Source organism: Eupeodes corollae, chromosome 3 (genome assembly GCF_945859685.1).
Source record: "Eupeodes corollae chromosome 3, idEupCoro1.1, whole genome shotgun sequence".
NCBI classification, from domain to species: Eukaryota; Metazoa; Arthropoda; class Insecta; order Diptera; family Syrphidae; genus Eupeodes; species Eupeodes corollae.
In genome coordinates, this window is record NC_079149.1 from 124,684,701 (window position 1) to 124,704,445 (window position 19,745).

The window sequence follows — 19,745 nt, forward strand, 5'->3', positions numbered from 1 at the left end:
CATCACCGTCATCGACGTCGTCGTGGAGGATTGGATTCGATTGTCATCGAAATCGCGTCTTCGTGTAGATTTAACTATTTGATTAATCTTTTGCTTACGCATGCAAAAATGTATCTTAAGATTTCAATTCTAAGAATTTTCTTATTTTATGTTATTTCTTTACCTGGTCCACGTTCGGGTAGCTGTACAGCATTTCCATTTGCAGAACGGGCGTATTTTCTTCCTCCAGCCATTTTTTATTTAAATTTGTTGTTTACTTTAAAGTAACTAGATACCAGGAGAACAGGAAACAGGACAATGACACGAGGTTTAGTTTTAGATAGTCGTGTCTTTTTATATATGGCTTCTCTATTGTTATCCTTTTCGAAATGGCAAACACAAGGAATGGATAAACAACAAAAATGTTAAAGAAATAATAAAAAAAAGAAATTAAAAACCGAAACTACGCTGCGATTCTGCTGACCGCCAACGATTCGTTACGAACGCGAAAAGACTGAAAACAGTCAAAGACAATTCCAGCAGGAGAGTAGAGTTGAGTAGAGTAGAAGTAAAGTATCTCGTCTCGGCCACGACACATTACAGTCACCAACACCACCACCACCACCAGACCAGCATACTTGAAGATTTTTTGAGTAGTCTCAACAAAAGTATCTGGAGGAGTGGGGATGGGGGTGTTCAGTCGGTTTACCAGTTTATACTACTGATATCGTCATGAACAGAGTTGCCACGTTGTGAACATGAGCTGGTTAGACCAATTTTTAAAAATCAAAGCCCAATTTCAACACGATACAATATATTTTATTAATAAAAACAGAAGTGTTTTTAATATCAACGTTATTTTAAATAGAAGTAAATTCTGATTGGGAAAAACATTTTTAGAAGTCTTTAGTTCATATTGAGCTACTTTTTGAACAACTTTTGGGACTTCTTTTAATAAAAATCGATGTTGTTTCAATATAAACACAATTATTTTTGATGAAAGTAAATTGTGATAGTTATTAAAACTTTGAGAATTGTTTATTTCATATTGAGCTACTTTTTGGGCTACTTTAAATAAAAATAGATATGGTATCAATATCAACAGCGTTATCTTTAATAAAATTAAGTTGTGTTTTTTTTTAAGTTTTAAGAATTGTTCATTTTAAATGCAAGTATATTGTGATGTATCAATATCAACAGAGTTGCTTGTAATAAAAGTTAATTTTGATTGTGATTAAAGTTTTAAGAACTGTTCATTTCATATTGAGCTACTTTCCGGATCTGGATTTTGGCTACAAATATCTTTAAAATAGTCTATTTAAGTATAGTTTAAGATGTTGTTGGTAACTCTGGTCATGAGGGTAGACAAGACTCGAATGTGTGTTGTTGTGGATGTTTTAAGTTAGTTCTGGAGTCTCCAAAGGGCATGTGAGGAGCGAGAGTGAGGGTAACCCATCAGCCATGGAGTGAAATTGAAGCTTGATTCATTCTTTAGATAGAACAGGTCTTTTAAGTTGGAGTTTCCTAACCAACACAATGTTATACTTTTTACTAGATATAGAATACCATTTATTATGAAAGACCACAAATTGTATAAAGAGAGTGGGTAACTTGAATCGAGTTTATTTTTTCTTTTCTTTATTATTTTTGCTGTGCCTTCAAACGAACGGCCTTATGGTTATGGCTTATGGATGACGTAGACGAATTGATGACAGAGAATGTAAACGCTTGCTCATTAAAAATTACTATAGATATAGTTTTAGCTTTTAGGTGAAGTGATGGCGGCACAATTTTACGTAAGCGATGGTAGTTTAGTTTGATGGTTAAGTTTTTCTTTATTAACACGTTGATAGTAGCGAGCGACAAATTTGAAATAAAAAAAAGAAAGAAAAAGGTGAAAGAAGTTTTTTTTTCGTCGTAGGTATGTTTGTTTTTGGAACAAATGGTATCTATTTACCGTTGTTTAACGGGACCAAGACGCGAACAATAAGTGGGGCGGGGGTGGTATTTGCATATTGGTGTTGAAAAAGTTCCACTATAGATAAGGAAAGAAATGCGGCAAAACAGTGGCGTAGAAAAATGAAAATATTAACTTTAGATTTAAAGGTTCTTCATATAAACGCCGCCGTATGAGATTTCCAAAGTTAATAGAGTTCAAAATCAAATCAAATGGGGTGGCGCAACAGTCCGTTGTGAACCAGGGCCTAGTGACTTACAACTCTCAACCATTCCTGTGTGCGAGTAATGTTGTCAGGAATGGAGGGGACCTACAATTTTATGCCGAATCCGAACGGCTAGTTTGAGAAAGCACTTTTTCATGACAAGAATTACTCTTGAAGGATTTGTCAATTCCTCGCAAGAGGCAGTACCCGCGAAAATTAATTTTTTTTTAAATTAAGGTGGCACAGGCAGGGATTGAACCCAAGACCCCTTGCATGACAGTCCAACGCACTAACCATCATGCCACGGGTACTAATTAATACTAGTTAATAGAGTTCAGGTTTGAAAAAATCCATGAATTATTGAGGATTTTAAATAAATGATAAAAATTAAAATCTAATTGTTTTACATTTATGTATGAAATAAGTCCATAACTTAAAACTGACATTCAATACTTCAAATTTAATGCGATTGTCTGTCAAATGTTCATTAAGCTCAATTTAAATTTCTATTACTTTTAGTTATAAGGAACTAATTTGCTAAGACAAATAGTAGTCCAGAAAACAAATATTTAAAAGAACATATTCTAAAATGTAAATACTTTAATAAGTACTAAAAAACGTATTCTCTTTTAATAAAAATCATGAATCTGAACACACCCTAAAAATGACATATCATGAAAATTAATGCATGTGACAAACAGAACTTAATTTGGGAGACTTTTCTCTTAATAAGAATTATAAATCAAGACTTTAGTAGCAATTTTGCAGTTTTAACTCTTTTTTCAATGAAGAGTTCGTAAGATGCTAAAATTATTTCAAATTATTAAATTTTCCAATTTAGTGACCTGCTATCCATGTTTAAGATTTTGAATAAATCGTTTTAAATGTTTGTCCCAAACATTTTGTATCTTTAGGGGCGGTTTTTACATTGAAATATTTTCAGACGACGCATTTTCACGTTTTATTATCATTAAAAAAAAAACAACAACTATTATGCCTGCCTTATTGTCTATCTCGTTTATTTTACAATCGAGTGGAGACGAGGAAAATTCATAAGACATCAAAACAAGTCTGCTTATTATTAATGTGTACTTGGGAACGTTTGATATGTTTTTCCAATAAGTTGGTTTTTGGAAGAGTCAACGAACGACTAACAAATGTCAAACTAACAAACTGTCAAGTGACCCTCGTTTCAATTTGTATGAAGAACGAGACAGAAGAAACATACTAATTTAACTGTCATATCTGACAGTTTATATAGTTATTAAAAGGTAATGGGCACACTTATGTGACAACACAAGACGCCATTAATTAAAAAATGTCAAGAACAAGACGTCAATAATCGAAGAATTTGGACTTTCACTCCAGTTCTTTGCACAGAAAATGACAGAAACAAAAAAGGATCCTCAATTGAAAATCAAATTTTGACAGCTTACCAATCAGAAATGTACTTGTCTTATCAAAATTGATTGCTTGTCAAGCGCCTAAAAGTATTCTTCAAATAACAAAACTATTATTTATGCAATAGATGTTCAAATAAGGTTACGACCACATTTTGGTCAGATGTTTAAATACTAGTTTATTTGGGATTGAGTTGACTAGAAATGGTTTTAACTAACGCGTGGAATTTTTAATGAAATAGGTAACTATGTTAACAGTAAATAATACATTTTGTTTACAAAAAAAAACCTTCAACCCAGGTTATTTGTACAAAATGTCAACTCAATTTTTATGTTCCCAACTAAGAACGATGATGGATCCAAACCAATTTCAACTCAATAGAAACTTTATCAGATTTGAACTATTAGTTTAAGTTGAATTTTAAAATTCGTTGCTTTTATTAATTGAATACAAAATATGTATTTAAACTAATTTGAGATTTCACGTTAAAAATGCTAAAAGCCAAACTTTTCTCACTTTTAAATAACATTATAGTTTTATTTTAATTAATTGCATGTATTTAAATTACTATTTAATCATTGTTTTAACTTTGGTAGCATAATTTCCATTTCTAAAAATTCAAACAAAATAAATAAACTTTTAGCTTGAAAATAAAATACATATTATGATTGCAAATTTTTAATTAAATTGCACCCATATCTAAGCCGAGTACCGACTAACATTTCATAACGTCATGTGTGACATTTGAAAAAACAAACAAAGCCAAACATCTGTGGTGCGCTGCACGCTGCGATTTTAATGAAATTATTTAATTGTTTTGAATTTGTGAATTCAACCAAAAATCAGTTGTGGATTTTGTTGTGATTCTCATTCCACTTGAAAGAAAAAACAAACAGAAAAAGAGGAAACAAATAAATTTATCATAAATATGAGGAAACATTATATTTACAGAGTTTGCCAGGCAAGTTAGAAAAAATAGCATAACCTAACCTCCCGACCGACACGTTGACCACATATAAAATCAAAACCGTGATGAAAAAGACTCACAGTGTAAATGGGGTGTTGTGTGTGAATCATTCAGTCAATCAAAACAGATTAAATAAAATAAAATAAAGCAACAAAACAACCTACCAACCAACGTCAATACGTCCAACAGAGTATCTTTTTCGCAAAACAGATTGAATTAAAAAAAGAAAAAAAGAAGAAACATTAATACACTATGCAGCGGCTTTTCATTTCTGCGTTTCATAACGGCTTTAAAAAAGTATGCATCCCAAAATGTCTGGCACACACAGTAAGTACTTAGCCTTAAACTTTCCAGACACTAAACACTTAAAACTTAAACAATTAATGCTTTTTCATACCTCTAGGTGTGAGAAATGGAAACAATAAGATACATTGACGTCATGGTTGAGGTATGACACGCCCTCTTTAACATGAGGAATTAGTAACAAATATCATTCTATATTTTGACAGCTAGTTTAAAAAGAGAGAGATTATCTAAAGTCACGCAGTTTTGAATTGCAAAGTGTTTTTAGTGAAGTGAAGTGTACATTTTAGGATGCTTCCGGTCTTGTTGCTCTAATTGAATAATTTTTAATTTATTTTTTTGTATGAATCCATTGCATTATACCTAAGAAATTAAAAGTTACTGTCTGAATCTGAAGTGTACTGAGCATGGACCTTTGTGATGATAGCATGTCAGTCAGTCATGGATAATAATAAAAATAGAAGATAATTGAATTGGCCAAGTCCAGAGTGCGTTCAGATCATCGCAACGCAACGCATAGCTCGTACACCAAACACCACAACTCTTATCGATTTGTTATAGCTTTTTACTTGTATATACTCGTGTAGACCAATTCTCTTCATATTATCTGGATTACTCAGCAGAAAACAAAATATGTATTTTAATTAAATTTCAATGATTGCATCATTTTATCATTAGACATAGAAAAAGCAGAAACAACAATTATTTGAAATTAACACTTTATAGACGCGAACGGTGAGTTCGCATTTGAATGATTACATCATGATTGAATATTTTGAATAAATTAAACGTTTTTCGAGAACAAATGATATCATTGAAAACAGCAAAAATATGGATTGTTTATGAGAACCGGCAAAATGCTGGAAGCCATATTTAATTTTATGACACAAAAGAATTCATACATTTCGATTTCGAATAGGCGGCATGTGCGAAGTTTGTTACGGTAAAGATAGAGGTTGTTAATTATTTACAACCGTTAGGTAAAATTTTATTTAATTCTAAGATTTATGTTTGAAATGATTGAATCAGTTAGACAATTTTTTAAATCTTAAATAAATCGTAGACTTTATGAGAGTTTATAATTTGAAGTTGATTCAGTTGAAGTAATTTGAAGGTAAAATATGAATATCGATGACAATGTGCTAATTTAAAGGTCAGAAAATCATCATGACAAATCTGTCATTTGTATTGATTGTTTGTCATGCGGTGAATTTTATGAATTTAAAACAAATTGTCACTTAAAGCACACACATGGCGCAATCATATTCTGAAACCGAAACTTTTGTAGCTATACATTTAATTTTTCGGAATTCGAAATTTACTTCGAATATCGAATTTCGAGCATCGGCGATGTAGGATTCTCAATGTACATGGAGTAGTTGTCAATTTTATTTTAACGAAAGTGACTTGTTAAGTCAAGTTCGAATTTTCGCATCGGATTTTTGCTCATCTACGAAAAATAAAATTAAATGAAAGATTTTTAACAATTTGTTGATATTAATTCAGTCAAAATTATTTGAATAATTTAGTGTTTCGTTGAAAATCGACAAACATTTAAGACATAATGATAAACAAATGTTGAATAGTCCCCAAAAATGAATGTTATTGAAGATTATGGTTTTTGGTTTATAAATTTTAAGCTCCTTTTATTTAAGCTACTGATACAAATGTTTCGAAATCCTAAATTTCGAATCTAGTTTTGAATTTTCTTTCTTTCTTATTGAAATTTATTGTATTGTTTATTTATATTATTTTGCAAAATCAGTTTCCAGATGAATCAATGTTCAGAATCGGATTAATAAAAGCTTACTAGATTCATAACTTTGAGCCTAATTTGAAATTGAAGTTGGAAATATTCCGCTCTTTGGGCATGGGCAGCTGTCACTTTTGAAATGCCAAATGTCAAAAGATGACATTAAACGTTTCTAAAAATGGAATGATAAACTCTTTGAAAACGATAATTTCGATTTGTGGTACACAGGCAATGAAAAAAAGTAAAAACTATTTTTCGAAAATTAAATTCATTTTTAACTGAACTAAACAAGGTAAATTCGGTCAATATTTCGTCTTTTCGATTTTCGATGGGAATAAATACAAGTAATACAAATTATTGATTTTTTATTTTGGAATCTAATTACACTAGAAGATTGAATTCATTACCGAAACGAGTTGTGAGTTGTAGTTAAATTAATTTCGATGTGAGTTTTGAATGATGCTGAATAAGAAAGTCCTGCAAGATTAAAATCATTGATGAATATAAAAGAGGAGTTTCGCTTTCGGACATTTCGAAGAAGTTCGGAAGCCCAAAGTCTAGCACATGCACTAAGAAAAATGGGACCAAGGTTCTCAAAAATCTAAGACGAATATGAATATCCAAAAATGGAAACCGCAATGTACAAATGGGTTATTGCCCAACGTGAGAGTCATGTTCCTATTAATGATAGCATTTTAAAGGCCAAGGCATTGCAGTTTCAAAAAAATTAATGAAGTTATATATGTTTTTTTGTTTTATTTAGTGAAGTATGTAAATATTTTTTTTTTGAAGTTTGAAACAAATTAATGAAAAATACAAATGTACTTTTTATTAACCTAAATACTTGTATGAACAAATTTTTTCGATATAACGAATTAACTCTGGACATTATATCGTTCGTTATACTGGACCACCACTGTACATGAAAATTCTGATTTATAAAATACGAAATTTCGAAAACCTCATAAGTCCAGTTTCATGACATTAAAAATGATTTAAAAATGATACTCATCCAACTTTTATTGAACACACCCAAGTTTTAAATTTATGTGAAACTATTAAACAATCATAAATATGCGATGATATGTGAACAATTTTCACTCCATTAAAATAATTGTATTTCATTTTAGAGAAACCACAATTAGTTCATTATAAACAAATGGTTGACTATTTGAATTAATTGCAAAATAAATGATTATCAATAAAGCATCAATTATTTGGTTAATGCCACCAAAAAAGCTTAATAATCCGCATTTTTTTTGCTAAACATACATGTATATTTATATGTTCACTTTTATCTATAAATCTATAGCTAATATGCACTTTTCATCAAAATTCGATTTAAAACAACAACAAAAAAGAAGAGCGAATCGGTTTGTTAGTCAATCGAAACGGAAAAAAGCTTCAAGTTCGTAGGATTTTTTCTCATGTAAATCAATGTAGAGATGAGTGAGCTTTTAATTACAAAAAAAATTCAAAATTAAGACCGCAATTAATTTATTTCAGTATGCCATAGTCTGGCAGAGAAAGTTGTCAGTTTAAAAAATAAAATTAATATTTTCTTAAATTTTAATTCTTTAACAAATAGTTTTCATGTTAGGTTAAATTATTTTAAGAAATGTCTACTTTGCCGTGGTGATATGTTAATTTTTTTTTGTTTAGTGAAAACAAAAAATTATTTTATTCATTTTTAAAATTATAAAACAAGATTAATTTGACCTAGGGCAAAAACAGTTGAAATATATGTTTCAGCAATAAACGCCGATATTAATATTTTGACATTTCAATAATAAACACTTTTTTTTTTAATTAATTTAATTAATTTCTAATTTACTTTTTACTTTTGAGTTTTTTAGTTTAGAGTTTTGATTTGTTAAATCTGTCTTCGTGTGTTGTAAAAATAAATTAACAATTAGATTTTTCAAAAAACAGTACTAAATGTAAGCAACAATATTTTGCATTCGATAAAACAAATTTGATTTCTATAACACAATTTTATACCCGACATTTTTAGTCGAAAACCATTTTGTATCAATTTAAGCAGCATGTTTTGAGTTTTTCTATCTTAAAAGAAAAATACACCGATTTAATTTTTCTATGAAAATTATCTTACGACAAAATTTTGCATATAATGAAATAATTTTGAAGTCAAAACCTCATCATTTACTCTCGATATATCGAACATCAGTGTTTACCAATTTTGAGTAGTTTTTAGTTCTTATTATAACAAATAAACTGACAAGTAAACAAAAATGTACTAAATGTTGAAAACAATACTTTTATAAGATAAAATTAATATGAAGGGAATATCTTTAATTTTGCCAACATAATTGACTCGAAAATCAATTTTTATGAACTTTTTGTAGTGTTTTATTTTTTGTAAAAAAAACAATTGCTACGATTTTATTAAAAAATTTACCAGAAGTGCAAAACGCTATTCTTTGATGCATTAAATGTAATATCATTATTTTCGCAAAATAATTAAGGTGACAAATATTTTGTTCAGTCATAACATTTACAGAAAATCGTGGGTGGAAGGAAGCTATGTCACCTTTTATGATGAAACGCCCGATCCGGAAGAACTGAAAGTAGTGCTAAATATGAAGCAGAAACAGTGTGCAGGCGATCGAATGATACCGATGTGAAGGTAAGAGACATTCTCTGGACCTATGAGAGAAAAGCTGTGTTGTTATGTGGAAGATTATCAAGGCCCCAAGTCAATTGTCAAAAATCATCAAACATGGAAGATCAAGCATTATGATCTGGGACTATTTATTTTATAATGGTGTTGACCCAGTTCCTGAATCAAAACCATCATGGATAAATATCTATATGGGAAAATAATAGTATGTCTTACAACAAATTAATCACCCTTAGGCGTTTTATTGGAATGAAAATTGTCACACAAACAAATTGGTATTGCCAAAGGCGTTATAGTAGCGTTTTACTTAGCGTTACGCTAATTGACATTTAGCCGTTAGTGGAATCCAAATTTTTGATCTACAAATGTCACTCTCATCGCTAATGTAGTTGTCGTTTTAGTTTCCTTTTATGACGAGTAAAACGGCACTTTCTGTCGACTGAAATTTTTCAAACACCTTATGAAAATACAAATAAAAATGCAAGTTTTTCTAATGTTTTACTGTTTGTTTTAGGGTTATAAATTGTATGTTTACTTAAGGGTGAAAGTTACGAATCCAGGTGCCATTAAAAGGCTCACAGAATTAATCCCTTATCGGCAACAAATTTTAGGAGAGGCGCCCCCCCTCCCCCAAAGCGAACAAAAAAAAAAACAATTGGGAATCCGTTGCCTTCAATTCCTTGGGCCTGTTGTAGTTACGATGTTTTTCATCTTTTTTTTGCTGCTTGAATTTTTATGTGGCTGCCATCTACGCGTCCAATTACTCCCGGAATCCCAGCCTTTCTTTAAAAAAAAAAGCTTAAGCATGTCTTTTTTATTCGTCCAAATAGTGAGGATTTATTCAAAGGTGGCAAATGTGTTCTTCCATAATTTCGAGCATTTCTTTAAGAATGAGTCTCATCGTTGGTTGTGCAATTCCCCAATTTGGAGTGATTGCATATATCCTTTTGGTAGCTGCCTTCAGCAAAAAAATTTAAAGTAGCTGCAAGCTTTAAAACTAGTGGCACCGATACTTGCTTTGTTTTTTTTGGTACGTTTTCATCAATTTAATTTAATAGGTAAATAAAGGATTTGTCCAATGAATTATCCTTAGATGTATGTGTGTATGTACTTGTCCGTACTTGCTTTGAATCAGGTAAATGTAAAGGATTGGATGTCGATCTTATTCTTCTTCTTTCTCTCAATAAATTTAGTTTTTTTATTCTCGTCCAATCTATCGTCTTCAAAACTCACGTAAGAAGCGTTATTTAACAAAATAAGCAATCCAATGCTATACATTTGTGCCTTTTTTATAATTTCACTAAAAATGTATTATTTGAATTTTTAAATTGAATTTATTCTTTCGAATATCAATCTCTCATAATCAGCTGTTTATGTGGAATGTATGTGGATTGCAAAAAATAGCGTTTAAGCAACTAAATACCGACTGTTAAACGCTAAGAAAGTGACTCCACTTGAAAAGTGATAATTGTCGGTTCAGAAAAACGCCTATTACAATAAGGGTGAATGACTCGAAGCATACCGGTAAAGTAGAACAATTTTTCAACAATTTAAAAAAATGTATTCTTAATATTACCAAAAAAGGTGCAGTTTTCAACTTGTTATATGTCAAAATGACTAAGTAATAAGAACTTGAAATTGTTTTTATGACCAAGTATAGATATTCTTTTTTTAACCGTACATCAAGAATGTGAAATTCTGTACACAACTGTGCCTTTACTTAGTATTTTGATACTCAAAATTTTAAGACGAATGCTCACTGGCACACTGCGTTTTAACTTTAAGCATTTGAGTGCTTTTAAATTATTTAAAAAAATAATAATTGGCCATTCAAAACATAATCTGAGGTCATTAACTTGAGATGTCATACTTTTCGCCCCTTAAAGCTTTATTATTTTAATCATGTGTGGGCCTATTGAGCTTACTCAAGCTTTATAGTCATTTCTGGTAAAACTACTAAGTACTTGTATCTGGTAGTAAAATTGCTTATTTTTTTAAATTTGCAACCTTATTTCTCAAACTATTCCAAATAGAATCCCTCATTTTTCTTTTCTGTGGCGCATATGTTTTGTGTACCTGAATAAATTCGTGTGTTTCTTCTAAAATGATTAAGTGAAAAGGTCTTAAACAGCTGCTCTCAATGAATATACACCAACCAACATCATAAAAATAACAATGAACATCAAAATCTTGAAATTTCATTATTAATAGAACCAAAAACCAAAACCAAAAAGAAAAGATGCAATTTTTAAATTAAAAAAAAAACTGAAATATAAAATATATTGCAATTGCACTCGGCCTACGTGGACTTTTGCCAAAAATGAATCTGTTCTTTTTTTCGTTACATTTGCAACAAAAAATCAAAACAAAAATAAGGTTTGTTACACAACATATTTTTATATAAAAATAACAAAATCAAAAAAAACTATAATACTCTTCATTTTAATTTTGTAATTTATGCAAAGTATGTTACAAATTTTATTTTTCTTTGCCATGTCAATTTTTTGAAGAAGGCACAAAATCAAAAAAGAAAAAAAAAACGTGACTCTTCTAAAAATAGTGCGCCTGTGATGCCTTAAAGTTTTTGGGTTGAGTGTTGGAAATGGGTAATATGGTAATATACAAAAACAACTTACACTCTTGCTTGTTCCACGGGGTGTTCTTTAGCTCAAGCAAAGCTATTTTAATATCCTCCAAATTCAAAGCTGCGCCCATTTTTTCGTTTTATTAAAATTTTTCTCTCACTCTCAATAACTTGTCACAATTTTTACAAAATATAAAATTAATATATTTTTTTTTTCGAACACAAAAAGGTGACAGATATAAGAATTTTTTCGAAGAAAGAAAACAGAAAAATTAACTTCGAAATCGAATATACGATACGAATATTTGCAATGATCACGACGTAGACGACAACGCGCACACTTTATGGACTTTTGGAAACTTCGTACCGCTCCTAAGGCTAGTTAACAACTAATTTACCGATGTGCTGCTTCGCGGTTGAGCAAATTCTTTAATCTGGGCAGTTGTTGGTTGGCGTTTGATTTTGTTGTTTGTGTTCTGTGCTATCTCGATCAATTGACAGCGACAAGACGACGACGACAACGACAAGGCTTCGACTTTATGTTCGAACTACAAACTTGCAGCAGTAGGTATATTGGATAGTGATATGCCTTATCACAACAATGACACCTTATCCAATGCCAATAAAATATATGAAAACCAATCAAGCCTGCAGCAGTGATAAGCCGAGATATAGAAGCCCTTAGATAGTCCGTCAAACGTGAAAAACAAAAAATCGATTTGAGAAGATTGGAAAATTCGACGACAATCAAACACACGACCGGATCGTTTCGGAAGCCAACCGACTGAGAGCGCACGTAAAGAAGGAAAAACTATTTTTCAACTTTGAGAGAAGACGTTTCCTACCCTCTGGCTCTGCGCCTTTTCACAGTATCTATTTATATAAATATGTACCTAAAAGATACTCGCTCGTAGATGTAGATAATAAGATAGATTTAGGTAGGTATCTAAAATTCTGCAAATAGTATATACACTCGAGTATGTTATGTTTGAGATTATAGTTTTGTGTTTTTGGCGAGGTCACAGAAATTTTCGAGCAACATTAAAAACAAGATGACAACGACCGCAGCACCGCAACGGAGCGGATCAGAGCAGAGCCGAGCAGAGTAGAGTTAGAACAGAACAGAGCCAAGCCGAGTCGAGCGGAGGCAGGCAGGAAAATGGCCCGTTTAAACACTAAGAATTGAGAATTTTTCGAACTGATGGCAGCAACAACTATTCATTTTTTCATCCATCACTTTATTGCTGATGTTGTCTCTCCATTGAGGGGCAAGTGCACGTATTTTTATTTATTATAAGTTTTTATCTTTTTTTGTATCTTTTGTAAATTTTATTGTTATTATTTTTGATTGTTGATCTGTGAGCAGAGCAGCAGCTGCTGCGTCTATAGTAGAATCAGTTCAGTCTTCAGTATACCTGACTCTATAGAACGAGAAGCCATACATATAATTTTATTTGTACGATGATGATGATGACTTTTTTTATTTGTATTTTTATATTTTTAATGCCAGACTAATTGACAAGTGCATTTGGGTGCGTTATGTATTTCACTGCACACAACAGTGAGTCGAAAACAACGACGACCGACATATAGTAAATAGATAAGAAAAATCTAGTACGTTTTGTGTTTGTGTTGAAAGATGCACAGTTGAATAGAACTTGGGTAATTCAAGCCATAGTAATGATTTTTTATATGGTTTGATGGATTGCAATTTGCAATAACATAACAATGCGGTTCAATTGGTCAGGTACACTTTAGTTTCTTAGTAAGCGTCTTAAAAAATGAGTATTGTAAGTGTTTTTCAACTTAGCTCTTTACTTATAGATACCTTTTGGTATCTTTTTTCAAAAAAACAAACTTAGGCGTTTTCAATCTTTCCATGCCAACGTTAATCGCGGTTTTAGCCTTAAAAAGATATTCGTTGAGGTGTTTTTCCATACTTAAGTTTTAGGTAAAATATACTCCTAAGTATTTTTATTCTTTCACTCTTTCTATGTTCTCATTGTTGAAGTACCATTGTTCACTTGAGCTTAACCTTTCTCCACCTTTCTTGATAAGCACCACTTTCGACTTGTTCAGGTTCACTACCAAGCTCCATCGTCTACAGTATTCCGAAAGTCAATTTATCATAAGCTGTAAGGATTACTGTGAGTTTGCTAGCAAGACGAGTAAGGCTTTAATGACCTCTCCAGCATATATAACAACTCCTGATAATGCGTCAGTGATGTCATTTATAAATAGTGCGAACAAGCTAGATACCTGCTTTCCATTCCATACAAGTTCTGAATAACACTCCCAAACTTAAACGACATCCCGGATCCAAACATCTTGAATGCGTTTTGATCAACTGAGTCAAATGCAGCTTTAAGATCCACACAAAATTTACAATATTTAATGAGGTAGATGAGGAACTCCAACTCACCAAATGGTAAGTTTATAGCTTTAGTGATTTTGAAATACATCACTTCAAAGAACGTTACTAACTGACTTACTCACTCAACGATATCATTAAAATTATTAAGCACTTCCCCACATTGTTCAACAATAAAAATGATGTTCTATTGCAATGAAAGGAGAATATCAATAAAGTATGTCTTTTTTCTTAAGGGGGGTGGTGTCTACCCACCTGTTCAATTACAAATTTTTGGGGTATGTCAGAGTTGTAGTCTTTAAGTGACTGCGGTCATAAAAAGACAAAAAGTCATAACATGAATTTAAGGAGTCAATTGACTAAGGCATTTTGACTGTACTCTCTTTTACTTTTTAAAGTTTTGAAATTCATTCAAAAGTCAATTTTAAGAGTCAGCGAGTGATTTAATTGCGTTGAGAGGGTGTTGTATCCACCCATTACTCATAAATTTGGTTTCGCCTACATAAAATACTTCGGATTCTTAAAATATGAAGAAATGTTGTGAATTGAAAGGTGTTGATGTTTTTGTAAAGACAAAATCCAAAAACCCAAAAATACACACTCAGGGGGAGTGATACCCACCCACTTCTACGTATTTGTTATCATATATAATCATCATTAAAATCATGTTGAATGGTAAATTTTGAATGAACTTTGAATGTTCTCCCGATCCTAAATGGATTGATGTAGGACATTAATACCGCATGCATGTTAAGTGTGTACCTATTCATGGTTGATATATTTTATCAAATTTTCTTAGTTGGTACAAATCATTTACTAAGTAAATTTAAAATGATAAAAAATGATACTGCAAACCTAGATCAATTTCGTATTCGTACGCTAGTTTTAAGTTTCCAAACGGATTTAATTTCCCTTGCATTTTCAATCAAATGCGTTTTGTCAATTCATGTGCTATTATTTAAAGTATTCTGAAGTTATTTACAATGCTTAAAAGCATTTTAGACAATTTGTCTCAGAATTTAACAACAATGGTAAAAAAGCAAGTAAAACCTCTAAAGAACTTCGAGAACTCATCGTAAAATACCACAAAGAAGGTAAATCATATAAACAGATTTTATCTTTAGTTAATTGAGCTAAATCAACGGTTCAAAGTATTGTTAACTGGTTTGTCAAGGAAAAAAGGATTGAAAACTTGCCTCGCAATACGACAAGAAGTATTTTTAACACGTAGGACAAGAGGATAATTGTGCATGAAATAAATAGAAAATTAATGGTAAGGGTTGTTTTTCTGCAGCTGGAATTGAGAAACTGTACATAATTAAAGGAATTATGGATCACAAGATCTACATCGATGTCCTGAAGACGAGTTTAAATGACAGTGCTGCGCAAATGAGTCTAGAACACAACTTTTCTTTTTATCAGGCTAACGACCCAAAGCATAAGACGAATGCAACCCGAATGTGGCTTCTCTGTAATTGCAGTAAGGTTTTGGAAGCTCCCCACAATCACCAGACATTAATCCGATAAAAAATTCATGGGACGAACTAGACCGCAGAATTTGGAAATGCACCATTAAGAACAAAAACGGTCTTAAGGAGAAAATTCTCTTTGAATGGATACAAATAGCCTCAGAAACAACTGAAAAATTGGTAAGGTCAATGTAAACACGATTGTAAGCTGTAATTACTTTCAAAGGTTATGCCACAAAATATTAAAGCCAATTTTTTTGACTGATCAAAATAGGGTTAGAATACGAAATTGACTCAGTATTACTGTAGTTTTTTTTTCCTTTAAATTTTTCAAAAAAATTAATTGCTCCAACTATAGAAATTCTAAAAAATATATCAACCATGAACTTACTTAATTTGCACTTTTTTATTAACTTCCCATAGAAAGTTATTGTAATGGGTCCGATTTGTCAAATTAAACATTTTAACATTTCTCGTTTCAAGGTCCTTATAGTCGAAATAAAAGATTTTTTTGAAAGATGACTGTGCGTGCGTGTGTACGTACGTTCGTACGTCCGTATGTTCGCGGCGTTTTCTTCGTCGTCCATAGCTCAAAAACCAGAAGAGATATTTGTTATACAGATAATAAGGCAGAAAGATGCAGAAAGGGCTCTCAAGTAAATTGAGTGGGTGTTTTTTTTTACCATAGCAGTTTGAAAAAAAGGTGAACATTTTGGTTAGCCCTAAATATCTTACGAACCAAAAACGCTAGAGACTTGAATTAAATTTTATATAATATATTGTAACGTTATATCAAAGAAGTATATTTTTTGAAAAAAAAAATCAATTTATCGGTGTTTTTATAAATTAAAAAAACTGAAAAAAAATGTTGTCACCTCCAAAATTTTACGAAAAAAAAATTAACAAAAGTTGGTAAAAAAAACGAATATTTCTTTCATCAACCATCATTAAATATTTTATCTACTAGGAAAGTGCTTTGAAGCTCTTAAGAACACTGTTATTCAAAAACTATTTAAGATACGACCTTGCCGCTTTCACAGTATGTCTTTAAAAGTGTATAGAATAAGCCAAAAAATGTTAATAGAGCAATAAGATTTAAATAAGGAATCGGGATAAATAATCATTCTTTAAGGATTTGTCCGTCTCTCGTAAAAGGCCTAAAAAAAACTTTTGAAGTGAAACCCAGATCTCTCCAACAAAGATCATTCAATTTGTCAAAAAAAAAACCAATGACTAAAGAAGATTTGCAACTTATAATGTAAGATTAATTAATTAATAATTTTAGGTTTCATTTTCAAAGTCTAAAAAAGTTTTCCTTATCTTTGAATCCTTATTGTTTGTTGGCGATTTTATGGATTAAACTTAAAGATCTAATCAAATGATTTGGAGTGTTTTTTTTTAACAGACACGATTATCTAACAATAGCAGTGTGTCATGAAATGATTAGTACCATATGTGTGTATATGTTTATGTATATATGTATGTACATATATACTAACTATACCATATAAGGTGTATCTATATAAATAAATAGAAATAAAAAAATAATAACAGGTACCTGTGTGATTTTAAGATCTGAAATATACGCTGAGTCACACGCACAAACAGTGATGGAATTCATGTAGGGAAATTACAGAGTTTTTTTATTTTTTGTTTCATAGATATTTAATGACTTTATTTTACATAATAATAGTAACAATTTATCATCGCCTACAATTTCAATATTTTAAATACAATAAATAAGACAATATGTAAAATCGGCACGTTTCTGTACAAAAAAAATATTAATGATTTATTAGAAGGATACCCCGCCCATTGACAAAGTATTTCACTTCATTTTAACTATTTTCAGACCAAATCAAAAACAACAAAGTATTTTTTTTAAATTAATTATGTATGTATGCTATTCTATTAGATTGAATTATACATTCCCTTGAAAAGTTTTCATTTGGCCCAGGCCTGGAAAATTCAAAACGTGTTTCCTTAGCAATTCGTTATTATTGGCATCGTATATAGTAGACTGGCGGTAGGTAACGTGAACTATTAAAAACCGAGCATGTTCACGTTATCGAAATTGTTCATGTTGACGAAGGTGAATTTTTTAAAATAAATTAGACCTTTGTTTCAACTAAAATTCATATTTTATTTTTTATTTCAAATGTAAATGTCCATGAAAAAAATTCCTAATCCTTTTCTGAATTTTCTTTTTTTCTATTTAGCTGAAAACTGCCTTTTCGCGAAGTCGTTTAAGTCTGCTGCATTAACGTTTTCATATTCAGCCCATTCCAAAGCCTTATTGAAAATGTCGATGTTTCCCTAGGCTCTATTCTGGTATGTGCTGTTTCCAAAATACTGTCCTCGCTTTCACATTCGACACTGATCAAAACCTTGTTCGTTTAGGTGTCGTTTGGAAGATCTTCATTCCATTCGTGGACATCAGCAACCAAAAAAAACGATCTACATAGAAGGGCACAAATCGAATCAAATGTTTTTCTATATATAAGAGAAAATGTCCTCTGGATTAGTTGCGTGAAAGGGCTCTATATTACGTTCCTTTTGAGATTTGATCGGTGAAGAAATTCTTTCTCTCAAAACAGCTAGTGGGATAGCCTCTTCAGAGTCTTTTTCATTTCTTATTGAGCTTAAAATATTCGTCCAGCATTTTGCTGTTGTTTTTTTTTCAAGACGTTGCCAACCCGAATTAAAATAGTAAATAGCGTCTCTTAACGTCAATTTTTTTGTTAAGTTTCAATAGAAGTTTTATTAGTCTTATATTATTTTGGTCCAAAGGCTATAACGAAATCTTTTGTAGAAGGGCAATTCTTCAAAACTTAAAAAGTACTCATTCCTATCGTAAACCTGACGGGGGACACCAACTTCAATCAATTCAAGAACCTCCACATCATCTTCCAGCAAAGCGGCCAATTCAAAATTCATTTTTATTATTTTATTTTAGTTTGAATAAAGAACCAATTTTTTGACACAATAATTTACTGAAATGTCATCACACAGCATAATCTTCTAAGTAAGACTTTCTTCGCCATAAAATAAGTTTCACTTATGGTCATTATGTTATGTTTTTACAAAATTGTCTTCTTTTAGAGAACTAAATTCAAATTTTACTATCCTTACATACATATGTAAGTGTCAATTGGTTTCTTATAATTTAAATGTGTTTTTGAAATGTGTTAATCACGTTTGTTTGTCTATTTGTTCATTCGCTGTTCGCTCTTATGTGCAAGGCCCTTAAGTCTTCTTCCTAAAGTTTGAACGTCATTAATACTTTATTTAAAAAATTATTGTTCTGCCTACAGGTTGTTTCTATATTTTTGAAAAATACTTAGTTTCTTTCAAGACGGTATCACTCTAACAAAACTTGGTTCAGTTGAAATTAAAAAAAAAGTCAGAACCCAGTAATTTCTAAAAAAGTGTAGTTTTTACAGTCCAAATTAAAAGGACTTTTTAGGGAGTGTTGAGAACGATAAATAAAGCTCTTTACAAAAATTCTGATCTGTGGGAATTTTTCACACGTGAATTTTTAACTTCCCAGGGCAAGAATAGAAATTTGCACTTTCTTGGTTTTGGTCTTGGTAAAGTGGTTTTAAAAGTTCGTATTAAATTTTAATTAAATTAAATTTATTAACTTGGGGAACTTATATAATTGAGTCGAATTTTGGAAGACTAAAAATAAAATTTGCTCGTTTTTCAAATCCAATTTTAAGAACCAATTATTTTGTAAATGATAAAATAGAAAAAAATTGATTTGCTCTGTTTTCAGCCAATTTGTGTTCGTAAATTGTTAAAAAATGAAACATTTTACATTACTCAGCAAACACACATCAACAAAAAAGACATTCTAAATTTTAAAATGAATACAATGCAGTGATTTTGGCAGAACTTGTAGGATTAGAAAAATGTAGGTTTTTTTTCTTAAGATAACTTTTTAACTAAATAAAAACGATGGCGCACTTTACCTCCAGAAATAACTTCTTCCATTTATAACACACACTTAAATAGTTTTCAATCTTATGATATCAAGCTGCATACACGTATGTTTACAATTTAAATTAATTTCTTTCAAAAAACAGAACTCCTTATCTCTAAACCAAAAAAAA

General features: G+C 31.0%; 1 protein-coding gene across 5 annotated transcripts in view; it reads right to left on the reverse strand.

The window, feature by feature from the left end:
- The window catches only part of LOC129952275 (reticulon-1-A), a 71,659-nt gene that overhangs the window by 11,824 nt on the left and 40,090 nt on the right, over positions 1–19,745 (reverse strand). Inside the window, exon 1 of one of the 5 annotated variants that reach the window (XM_056064786.1) lies at positions 11,843–13,293. The exons of 3 other annotated variants lie outside the window; for them this stretch is intronic. In XM_056064786.1, coding sequence (XP_055920761.1) covers positions 11,843–11,921 — 79 coding nt within the window. In that variant the 5' untranslated portion in view covers positions 11,922–13,293. Of the gene's footprint in view, positions 1–163; positions 481–11,842; positions 13,294–19,745 lie in introns of those variants that run through there. One more of the 5 variants, XM_056064787.1, reaches the window with a different exon arrangement.